General features: G+C 41.1%; 1 protein-coding gene across 1 annotated transcript in view; it reads left to right on the forward strand.

The window, feature by feature from the left end:
* The window catches only part of MSH5 (mutS homolog 5), a 56461-nt gene extending 46359 nt beyond the window's left edge, over nucleotides 1–10102 (forward strand). Inside the window, exons 19-24 of the mRNA XM_073548981.1 lie at nucleotides 139–288; nucleotides 777–851; nucleotides 2662–2805; nucleotides 8615–8752; nucleotides 9151–9224; nucleotides 9787–10102. Coding sequence (XP_073405082.1) covers nucleotides 139–288; nucleotides 777–851; nucleotides 2662–2805; nucleotides 8615–8752; nucleotides 9151–9224; nucleotides 9787–9895 — 690 coding nt within the window. The 3' untranslated portion in view covers nucleotides 9896–10102. The remainder of the gene's footprint in view (nucleotides 1–138; nucleotides 289–776; nucleotides 852–2661; nucleotides 2806–8614; nucleotides 8753–9150; nucleotides 9225–9786) is intronic.
* The last annotated feature ends 924 nt before the right edge of the window (nucleotides 10103–11026 follow it).

Below are 11026 nucleotides of genomic sequence, written 5' to 3' on the forward strand. Positions count from 1 at the left end.
TTTTCAGATCTCAAAAAATGCAATAAAAAGCAATCAAAACATCATATGTGCCAGAATTTAAAAAAAAAAAAGTGTTCCTGCTATGGTTGGTACCGTATCACACTTTCTGACTGTTCATATTCATCCTTTTTATCTCAGGTGGGTCTCATTGTTTTCATGGCCATGGTTGGAAGTTTTGTGCCTGCCTCTTATGCCGAAATCGGACCCATTGATGGGATCTTTACCAGATTACAGACACGGGAATCTGTTTCTCTCGGTTTGTCTACTTTCATGATAGATTTAAACCAGGTTTGTAACTCTTTTTTTATGCAGCATACTCTGGATTGTAGCATTTTTCTCTAAAAAAAAACCACATTGAAAACATATTTATAAAATTGACCATCTGTTTGTGTCTACAGCTCAATGCAGAATAGTATGTCTCCATGGTAACAGACTACAAAGGAGCCCTGTGTAGTCTGACTCTGCAGCTCTTCTACTAATAACATTCAATAGGTTATCCAGATGCAGGAGACAGATGGAAAGGATGGCAGGATCAGACTATTCAGGTACAAGGTGACAGATACAGTACCTTTGCATGGGAGCTGTATACACAAAGTGGTACATTTTTTTTTTCCCAACAAACACTGTGATGTATATTTTAATTTTAGATGCATGGCACTATTAAAAAAAAATTACTGCACTGACAGACATGCCTTTCTGATATAACGCAATATCCTAATATAATTGTAATACATTTTTGATGATACTATATTAAAGTGTACAGTCCCTCCACGTAGGTGGCGAGAGCGGTGAATAATGCAACCGCGAATTCACTCATTCTAATAGATGAATTCGGAAAAGGGACCAACACGGTAAGAGACATCACTGATATCCTCACATACCCGAGTAGTTTTACATATTACTATATGTATGTATATATATATATATATATATATATATATATATATATATATATACACAGTTGTGGCCAAAAGTATTGACACCCCTGCAATTTTCTCAGATAATTCTCAGTTTCTTCCTGAAAATGATTGCAAACACAAATTCTTTGGTATTATTATCTTCATTTAATTTGTCTTAAATGAAAAAACACAAAAGAGAATGGAGCAAAAAGCAAAACATTGATCATTTCACACAAAATTCCAAAAATGGGCCAGACAAAAGTATTGGCACCCTCAGCCTAATACTTGGTTGCACAACCTTTAGCCACAAACCGCTTCTGGTAACTATCAATGAGTTTCTTACAATGCTCTGCTGGAATTTTAGACCATTCTTCTTTGGCAAACTGCTCCAGGTCCCTGATATTAGAAGGGTGCCTTCTCCAAACTGCCATTTTTAGATCTCTCCACAGGTGTTCTATGGGATTCAGGTCTGGACTCATTGCTGGCCACCTTAGAAGTCTCCAGTGCTTTCTCTCAAACCATTTTATAGTGCTTTTTGAAGTGTGTTTTGGGTCATTGTCCTGCTGGAAGACCCATGACCTCTGAGAGAGACCCAGCTTTCTCACACTGGGCCCTACATTATGCTGCAAAATTTGTTGGTAGTCTTCAGACTTCATAATGCCATGCACACGGTCAAGCAGTCCAGTGCCAGAGGCAGCAAAGCAACACCAAAACATCAGGGAACCTCCGCCATGTTTGACTGTTGGGACCGTGTTTTTTTCTTTGAATGCCTCTTTTTTCTCCTGTAAACTCTATGTTGATGCCTTTGCCCAAAAAGCTCTTCTTTTGTCTCATCTGACCAGAGAACATTCTTCCAAAATGTTTTAGGCTTTTTCAGGCAAACTCCAGCCTGGCTTTTTTATGTCTCGGGGTAAGAAGTGGGGTCTTCCTGGGTCTCCTACCATACAGTCCCTTTTCATTCAGACGCCGACGGATAGTACGGGTTGACACTGTTGTACCTTCGGACTGCAGGGCAGCTTGAACTTGTTTGGATGTTAGTCGAGGTTCTTTATTCAACATCCGCACAATCTTGCGTTGAAATCTCTTGTCAATTTTTCCTTTCCGTCCACATCTAGGGAGGTTAGCCACAGTGCCATGGGCTTTAAACTTCTTGATGACACTGCGCCCGGTAGACACAGGAACATTCAGGTCTTTGGAGATGGACTTGTAGCCTTGAGATTGCTCATGCTTCTTCACAATTTGGTTTCTCAAGTCCTCTGACAGTTCTTTGGTCTTCTTTCTTTTCTCCATGCTCAATGTGGTACACACAAGGACACAGGACAGAGGTTGAGTCAACTTTAATCCATGTCAACTGGCTGCAAGTGTGATTTAGTTATTGCCAACACCTGTTAGGTGCCACAGGTAAGTTACAGGTGCTGTTAATTACACAAATTAGAGAAGCATCACATGATTTTTCGAACAGTGCCAATACTTTTGTCCACCCTCTTTTTATGTTTGGTGTGGAATTATATCCAATTTGGCTTTAGGACAATTCTATTTGTGTTTTTTCATTTAAGACAAATTAAATGAAGATAATAATACCAAAGAATTTGTGTTTGCAATCATTTTCAGGAAGAAACTGAGTATTATCTGACAAAATTGCAGGGGTGTCAATATTTTTGGCCACAACTGTATGTGTGTGTATATATATATATATATATATATATATATATATATATATTCATATCTAATTACATACCTTAATTTGTGTCTGATTTTCTAGGTGGATGGGCTTTCCCTATTAGCTGCCATTCTCAGACATTGGATACAGCAGGGGTCTTTCTGCCCCCACATTTTACTTTCTACCAACTTTCATAGTCTGATCCAGCTGAAAATACTCCCTGAAAGTCCCATAGTGCATTATCAGGTGAGAACCACAAGTATCAGTAGGTTGGTAGAGGGCCATGGGCAAAATATTTGGTAGGAAAATTGTACATCTCACCTCTGCAGACCCATATCACTGAGAGGTGGCTGCTCAAGCCATGGACCTTCCCAACACTTCCGGGATGCACCTTAATCGGAATCTGTCAAAACTCACATAAATCTAATTGTACAATCAAATTGGGAGCATAAACATAACATTTGTGTAATTACATATGCCAGTGAGGGTATCTGTGCACCCTTGGTGTGACCAAGGGCTCAGTGCCCCATTCCGCTCCCTGATTTAGCATCTTCAACACTTCTGCTTAGCTATATAGACAGCATTTGCTTACCAAAAGTGAGTGCTGCCTACAATCATCAGTTCTGTGCATCCACACTGACAATACAGTAGCCTAGGAAGTGCACAAACACACTGTGTCATTGAGGGTACTTTCTAATTCCCCTCCTGTCTGTAACAGCCGATGCAGACAGGAGAGAGGGATGAGAGGTTGCCCACACTGACATTGTATGTCCGTGTGCTTAAAGGGAATCTGTAACCCCATTTTTGCCCTATTAGCTACGGTCACCGCCATCAGGGGCTTATCTACAGCATTCTGTTATGCTGTAGATAAGCCCCCGATGTAACCTGAAAGATAAGAAAAACGAGTTATATTACACTCATCGGGGGGCTGTCCGGGTCCGGTCCGGGTCCGATGGGTGTCGCGGTCCGGTCCGGCGCCTCCCATCTTCTAGCGATGATGTCTTCCTCCTTGCTTCTCCCTCGGCTCCTGCGCAGGTGTACTTTATGTGCCCTGTTGAGGGCAGAGTAAAGTACTGCAGTGCGCAGGCGCCTGGAAAGGTCAGGGAGGTCCCGTGCCTGCGCACTGCAGTACTTTACTCTGCCCTCAACAGAGCAGATAAAGTACACCTGCGCATGGAGCCGAGGATGAAGCAAGGACGAGGACATCATTGTATGAAGATGGGAGGCGCCGGACCGGACCGCCACATCCATCGGACCGGACCGAACGCCGGGGTGAGTATAATATAACTCTCTTTTTGTTATCTTTCAGGTTACATCGGGGGCTTAGCTACAGCATTACAGAATGCTGTAGATAAGTCCCTGATGGCGGTGGCCGCATCTTATAGGCCAAAAATGTGGTGACAGATTCTCTTTAATGGACTCCTGTATTGTCAGTGAGCATGTACATCTCTGGGAATTCAATTCAGGCAGTGCTCGCTCTGGACAAGCAAGAGCTGTCCATAAAGCTAAGAGGAATTGTGGTGAATGCTAATTGAGGGGGCGTTACGGCTCACTGAGTCTTTGGTCACATTTAGGGTGCACGGAGGCATCCTGCATCAACATATGTAATAAATTGATTTTATGTAAAATTAAAGTAATGAAATCTATACTGCAAGTGTGATTTTTATATGTCTCCTATAGGACTGCATAAGTGGTATATTGTGAGTTTTGGGGGTGACAGACTCCCTTTAAGGGCTCATACTCATTTGCGAGAAAAACGGGCGAGTGCAATCTGATAAAAAAAATCGTATTGCACTCTGACTAATGTTAGTCAAAAATTCACTGCTCATCTGTGTTTTTTTTCTCCTACGATTGTCCTTGTATATTGGATGAGACTCGCCAATGCAAGTCAATGGGTGCAAGAAAAAATTGCATGACACACAGACAATGTGTGTGCCGTCCAATTTTTACTCATCCAGCTCCTTGAAAACTCAACATTTCATCTGCTGAGTACAGTGAAATCACAGCATGACAAGTCAGAATTAGGTAGAATAGATATATACACTTAGAATAAATAGATAGAAAGATGTCAGTCACATATATAATTAGTACAGTATGTGTGTAGCTTACTGCGTATGCATTTAATTAATAAATAAATACATTTCTGAAAAAAATGGCGTGAGATCCCCTTATAAACGCCTCTCCATTACTGACCTCTGGGCTTCATATCACCTGACAATACAAAGCTGACATCAACTCAAATACTATTACCATACTCCAAATGTACCAGGCCAAGTGGGAAGAGTGAGGGTAAGCAATAGAAGTGGCACATCATATGGATGCCCCTTTCCTAGGGCAGCTGAGAAATGATGTTTTTAGTCTGGGAGGGGTCAATATCCATTGCCCCATTCTAGCATATTAATATCAGTCTTCAGCTGTCTGCCTAGCCTTTGCTGGTTATTAATTATATGGTGACCCCATGTAATTATTTTTGGGGGGAGGCTCACAATAACCAGTAAAGGCTAAGTATACAGCTGTGAGCTGATATTTATTAGTCTGGGAACCTCCATGCTTATTACCCCTTTTTACAGGCTATAAACATCTGTTTTCCCTCTGCTGGTTAATAATTTTTTTTTACTGAAATGTATTTATTACTAAAATACATGTACAGTAAGCTACACACGCAAAACACTGATTTTATGTCTCACTGACATTTTTCTATCTAGTTGTATCTATCTATCTAATATATATATATATATATATATCTCTGGCAAAAATTAAGAGATCACTGCAACATTTTCAGTTTGTCCGATTTTTTTCATTATAGGTATATTTTTGAGTAAAATGTAAATTGCTCTTTTATTCTATAAACTACAGACAACATGTCTTCGAATTTCCAAGCACTAAATTTTGTATTTATTTTCAGAAAATGAGAAATGGCCAAATTAACAAAAAAATGCAGTGCTTGCAGACCTGAAATAATGCTAAGAAAACAAGTTCATAATCATTTAGAAACAACAATACTAATGTTTTAACTCAGGATGAGTTCAGAAATCAATATTTTGTGGAATAACCATGATTTTTAATCACAGCTTTCATGCGTCTTGGCATGCTTTCCATCAGTCTTTCACACTGCTTTTGGGTGACATTAAGCCACTCCTGGTACAAAAATTTAAGCAGTTCTTCTTTGTTTGATGACTTGTGGCTATCCATCTTCCTCTTGATTACATTCCAGAGGTTTTCAATGGGGTTCAGGTCTAGAGATTGGGCTGGCCATGATAGGGATTTGATGCGGTCCTTCATCCACACATTGATTGACCTAGCTGTGTGGCATGGTGCATTGTCCTGCTGGAAAAACCAGGGATTTGGGGAACATTGCCTGGGCAATGAAGGAATCAGCTGTTTTCTCGGATAACCTTTTATGCGGCTTGATTCATACGTCCTTCGCAAAGATTAACCTGCCCAATTCCAACCTTGCTTAAGCATCCCCAGATCATCACCGATCCTCCACTAAATTGCACAGTGGGTGCAGGCACTGTGGCTTGTACGCCTCTCCAGGTCTCCTTCTAACCTTTAGACGACCAGGTGTTGGGCAAAGCTGAAAATTAGACTCATCAAAGATTACCTTACTCTAGTCTTATATGGTCCAATCCTAATGGTCTTTGGCAAATTTCAGCCTGGCTATCCTTTGCTTCTCATTGATGAAAGGCTTTTTTCTAGCTTTACATGAATTGAGCCCCGCCTCAAGGAGGCTGTTACGAACTGTTCTTGCGTGTGTAGCTTCTTTACGGCACTTCACCCCAGCTGCCATTTGCCATTCCTTTTGTAGGTCACTTGATGTCATCCTGTGGTTGCTGAGTGACATCCGAATAAGATGATGGTCATCCCGGTCAGTGGAGAGTTGTTTTCGTCCTCTGCCGGTCTGTAGCTTTGTTGTCCCCAATGTCTGCTGCTTGACCTTGTTGTAAAGGACTGCCATCTTAGAAATTTTAAAGATGGAGGCAACATGATGCTCACTGAATCCCTCTGCTAGTAAAGCCAGAATTGAGCCCTTCTTTTCCTCACTCAAGACTTTTCAACTCCTTTGGCATGGTTACAAGTTATTTTTCATTCCTATTACTTTTGGGATATTACTAGCACTTGTTTTGCCATCCAGCTTGTCCTATTGCAAGAGGATTGTGAACACCACAGCAGGGTTTTTTATACTTTCCTTTGTTAAATAAGATTTGGTTCAGGTGATCATCTAATCACAAATGCATTAAGTAGAATGAGGTGTACTCTGGTTGGAATTCATCTGACACTGGAATGGAATGGCTGTCAGACATGTAGAGAAGCAGATTTTTACAAAACTGTGCAGTGGTCTCTTAATTTAATTATAGTCAAAAAATATACGTGAGCCACATTTATGCAATGGAATTTCCCAGCAATAAAATGTGATTAGCACATGAATAAAAAAGTGATCTCATTAACATCAGTATCACATGATTATAATCAAAAATATAGTTGAGCCATATTTACCCAATGCGATGTGTTGGTGCCCGCACAGCCCAACGTGTATCACTGCTTCATCAGGGGAAGTAGTCATGGTTAGAGTCAGGTCAGTATTTATACCTTGCAAGTGCACTTGCATCACACACAGAGATTGCCGTCACCTGTGCGCCGCATCAGCTGTGCGCCTCAGTCAAAGGAAGTCAGGAAAAGGCAGAGAATAAGTTGCGCATGCGCAGATCTGTCTTTGTGCATTCCATGTCACAGGAAATGCGGGGTTTGCGTTCCACAGGTGGAAATAGCAACATGGAATCATCCCCACAGCAAAAATAGCATATAAATTCCTAATAGCGCGAATACCAATAAAACAAGTGCCCGGAGAAGGAATTGATCCTTATTACCATATAAAAATACCATAAATATGGCGCATGTGTAACATTTTCACACACAAAAAAAACATCATCATCAGATTCTGTTTTGCTATCCGGCTTGTCCTATTGCAAGAGGATTGTGAACACCACAGCAGGGTTTTTATACTTTCCTTCGTTAAATAAGATTTGGTTCAGGTGACATTAAGTAGAATGAGGTGTACTCTGGTTGGAATTCAACTGACACTGGAATGGAATGGCTGTCAGACATGGAGAGAAGCTGATTTTTATACAAATGTGCAGTGGTCTCTTTAATTTTTGCCAGAGCTGTATATATATATATATATATATATTGAAAACTATTTTTAAATGCCAGTGAGAATTACTGTATGTAAAAGCTCATGTAACAATTGCATTGTATATGTATCGCTTTCGCATGTGATTCAGATGCTAGTTGATAATCGCATGCCACTTGCATGACACTCGTCCGACTTTTCTGGAACAACATTGGAAATTTTTTTTTTTAACGGTGATGGGTATAAGCCCTTAAAACTCCCACTTTTGGCTGTGGTTTTGCTGATCACCTCCCACTTTTGTGGCTTAGTTCACGAGTTTAGCTTTCTCCTTATATTTTCCTCTTCTTTTTCCAGCATTCATTAATATTTTATTCTTCCATCTAAACAGCTTTACGAGGGCTTGTTTTTTGGAGGACGAGTTGTACTTTTGAATGATATTACCATATAATAAGCGGAAAAACGAAGAAAAACTCCAAGTTTGGTGAAATGGTGAAAAACACACAATTCTGTCATTGCTTTTGAGGTTTTGTTTTTAAAGCATTCATTGTCCTGTAAAAAATTACCTGCCGACATGAATTTCTGAAACTGTAAAAACTTTTTTTTTTTACATTTTAGTGGTTAAAATGGTTTTTTTTTTGTTACAGTTTTTTAAGACACGTAACTTTTCTATCTTTCCATCAATTTAGTTTTTTGTGGGCTTTTTTTTTTGCATGATGAGCAGTAGTTTTATTGATACCATTTGGTGTACATACAATATTGTGATTGCTTTCTATTGAACTATTTTGGGGAAGTTCAGCAGCCAAAAAACAGCAATTCTGCTGTTTTAGGTGGTGGAATCTCTGAGGCACGTTGTCTCTTTTGCCCTCCACATAATCCACTTTTCCTTTGCTTCAATTTTGATAAATCTCTCCCTGTGCTCTGTAGACGTTTGAGTGGTGTCTGGATGGTGAGGAGCTCGTATTTTTCTACCAGCTCAAAGATGGTGTTTCTGAAGTGAGCCAAGCAGCCAGGGTGGCAACCATGGCCGGTATGCCGGAAGAAATCATCAAGAGAGGAGTGGAGGTAAAATACTAACTAGTCATAAGATCCTTTTACACTGACAGCACGTCCTTAGGATGATAAATCACTGATGGCATGACATTAGGATGGTCAATCAATGTATGATAAGTGGGTGTCACACCCAGGACCCCCACTTATAAGTAGCATAAATGGGATCCAGCTTTAGTCTAGTTGGTATATAGGGATCTATAAGGCTTTGAATGGTGTTGTGTCTTCTGTGTAAGATCATTACAGATATCTAAATACTAACGCACTAAAACTGGACACTCATACTTCTGTTCATTGTGCGGTAAAAATTACTCTTTTATCGGGAGCCTCATGGAAATTCTGGGAAACCTCTCAAGTGTCAACATGAAAATTGCCTCCAGAATTTCATTACATTTTTCACTTTCGTATCCAAGGTTTCAGAGCTATTTCGGAGGGGACGTGCCATACGGTGCCTCGATGATTCAGATCAGAAAGAGAAAATGGACAAGTAAGAGGAATATTAATAATAAGTTTGCATAACTGTTAGGGATGTCAGCGAAATAGCTGCTGTGAAAGGCTGGCGTAACACATACTGGTAATGTATAGGGGTTGGATGGTAAGAAAATCCACTTTCAAGTACTATATTCTGAGCTAGCAGAAGACGGACAACTTTTTACAGTTCCTGTGTTATCGATGGACTGGAAAGTGGCTAAAAAGGAGGACAGGTCACATCCATCATCAATGCACTGCATACACAACCCAATAATTTCAACCAGAGCTGTGTAATGCTTTACTTCACCTGTTGAGGCGCTGTGAGAGAATGAAACACTTGCACTCTGATCACTGCAGCGGGATACCCAGTTGTCAGCCTGTTATTAGGATACCCTTTATCAAAAAAAAACCTCTGCTAATCATGATAATGGTGGTTTTCTTGTTTACTGTTCATTTATATGTTACTGGCACAGAAATAACAAGCACTGCGGTCATTGTAAGCATTTAAGCATTTTTCCATAGCGTTCGCTACATGTAGATGTGTCCTCGTCTCACACTCTATTATTTCTCTATCTCAGGTGCCGGAAACTGGTCTCCAGTTTTCTCAGTCTAGACCTCGATGATCCACAGACCGACGTGCAGAAATACTTGTCTGATGAGGTCCTGCAGCTCTCTGGGATATTCTGAGTATCATGTGTCCTGATAGAAAACAGCTGCAGGCTGATGCCGTACGAAGCCCCGCTGTGCAACGAGAATTTTACTGTCATTTTTAGAAAAGTCATAGTTATATACCTGAGAAAAATAGATTTAAGTGGGAAAGGCAACCAAATATATATATGCACGGTGTATATATACACTGCTCAAAAAAATAAAGGGAACACTTAAACAACAGAATATAACTCCAAGTAAATCAAACTTCTGTGAAATCAAACTGTCCACTTAGGAAGGAACACTGTTTGACAATCAATTTCACATGCTGTTGGGCAAACAGAATAGACAACAGATGGAAATTATTGGCAATTATCAAGACACCCTCAATAAAGGAGTGGTTCTGCAGGTGGGGACCACAGACCACATCTCAATACCAATGCTTTCTGGCTGATGTTTTGGTCACTTTTTAATGTTGGTTGTGCTTTCACACTCATGATAGCATGAGCCAGACTATACAACCCACACAAGTGGCTCAGGTAGTGCAGCTCATCCAGGATGGCACATCAATGCGAGCTGTGGCAAGAAGGTTTTCTGCGTCTGTCAACATAGTGTCCAGAGGCTGGAGGCGCTACCAGGAGACAGGCCAGTACACCAGAAGATGTGGAGGGGGCCGTAGGAGGGCAACAACCCAGCAGCAGGACCGCTACCTCAGCCTTTGTGCAAGAGAAACAGGAGGTGCACTGCCAGAGCCCTGCAAAGTGACCTCCAGCAGGCCACAAGTGTGCATGTGCCTGCACAAATGGATAGAAACCGACTCCATGAGGATGGTCTGAGTGTCCAACTTCCACAGATGGGGGTTGTGCTCACAGCCCAACACCGTGTGGCCCTCCAAAGAAATGCCATCCCACACCATTACTGACCCACTGGCAAACCGGTCATGCTGAAGGATGTTGCAGGGAGCAGATCACTCTCCATGGCATCTCCAGACTCTGTCACGTCTGTCACATGTGCTCAGTGTGAACCTGCTTTCATCTGTGAAGAGCACAGGGCGCCAGTGGTGAATTTGCCAATCCTTGTGTTCTGGGCAAATGCCAAGCTTCCTGAACAGTGTTGGGCTGTAAGCACATCCCCCATCTGTGGATGTCGGGCCCTCAGACCATCCTCATG

This window comes from Dendrobates tinctorius, unplaced genomic scaffold, assembly GCF_039654945.1.
Source record: "Dendrobates tinctorius isolate UK_male_01 unplaced genomic scaffold, ASM3965494v1 ptg000158l, whole genome shotgun sequence".
Taxonomy (NCBI): domain Eukaryota; kingdom Metazoa; phylum Chordata; class Amphibia; order Anura; family Dendrobatidae; genus Dendrobates; species Dendrobates tinctorius.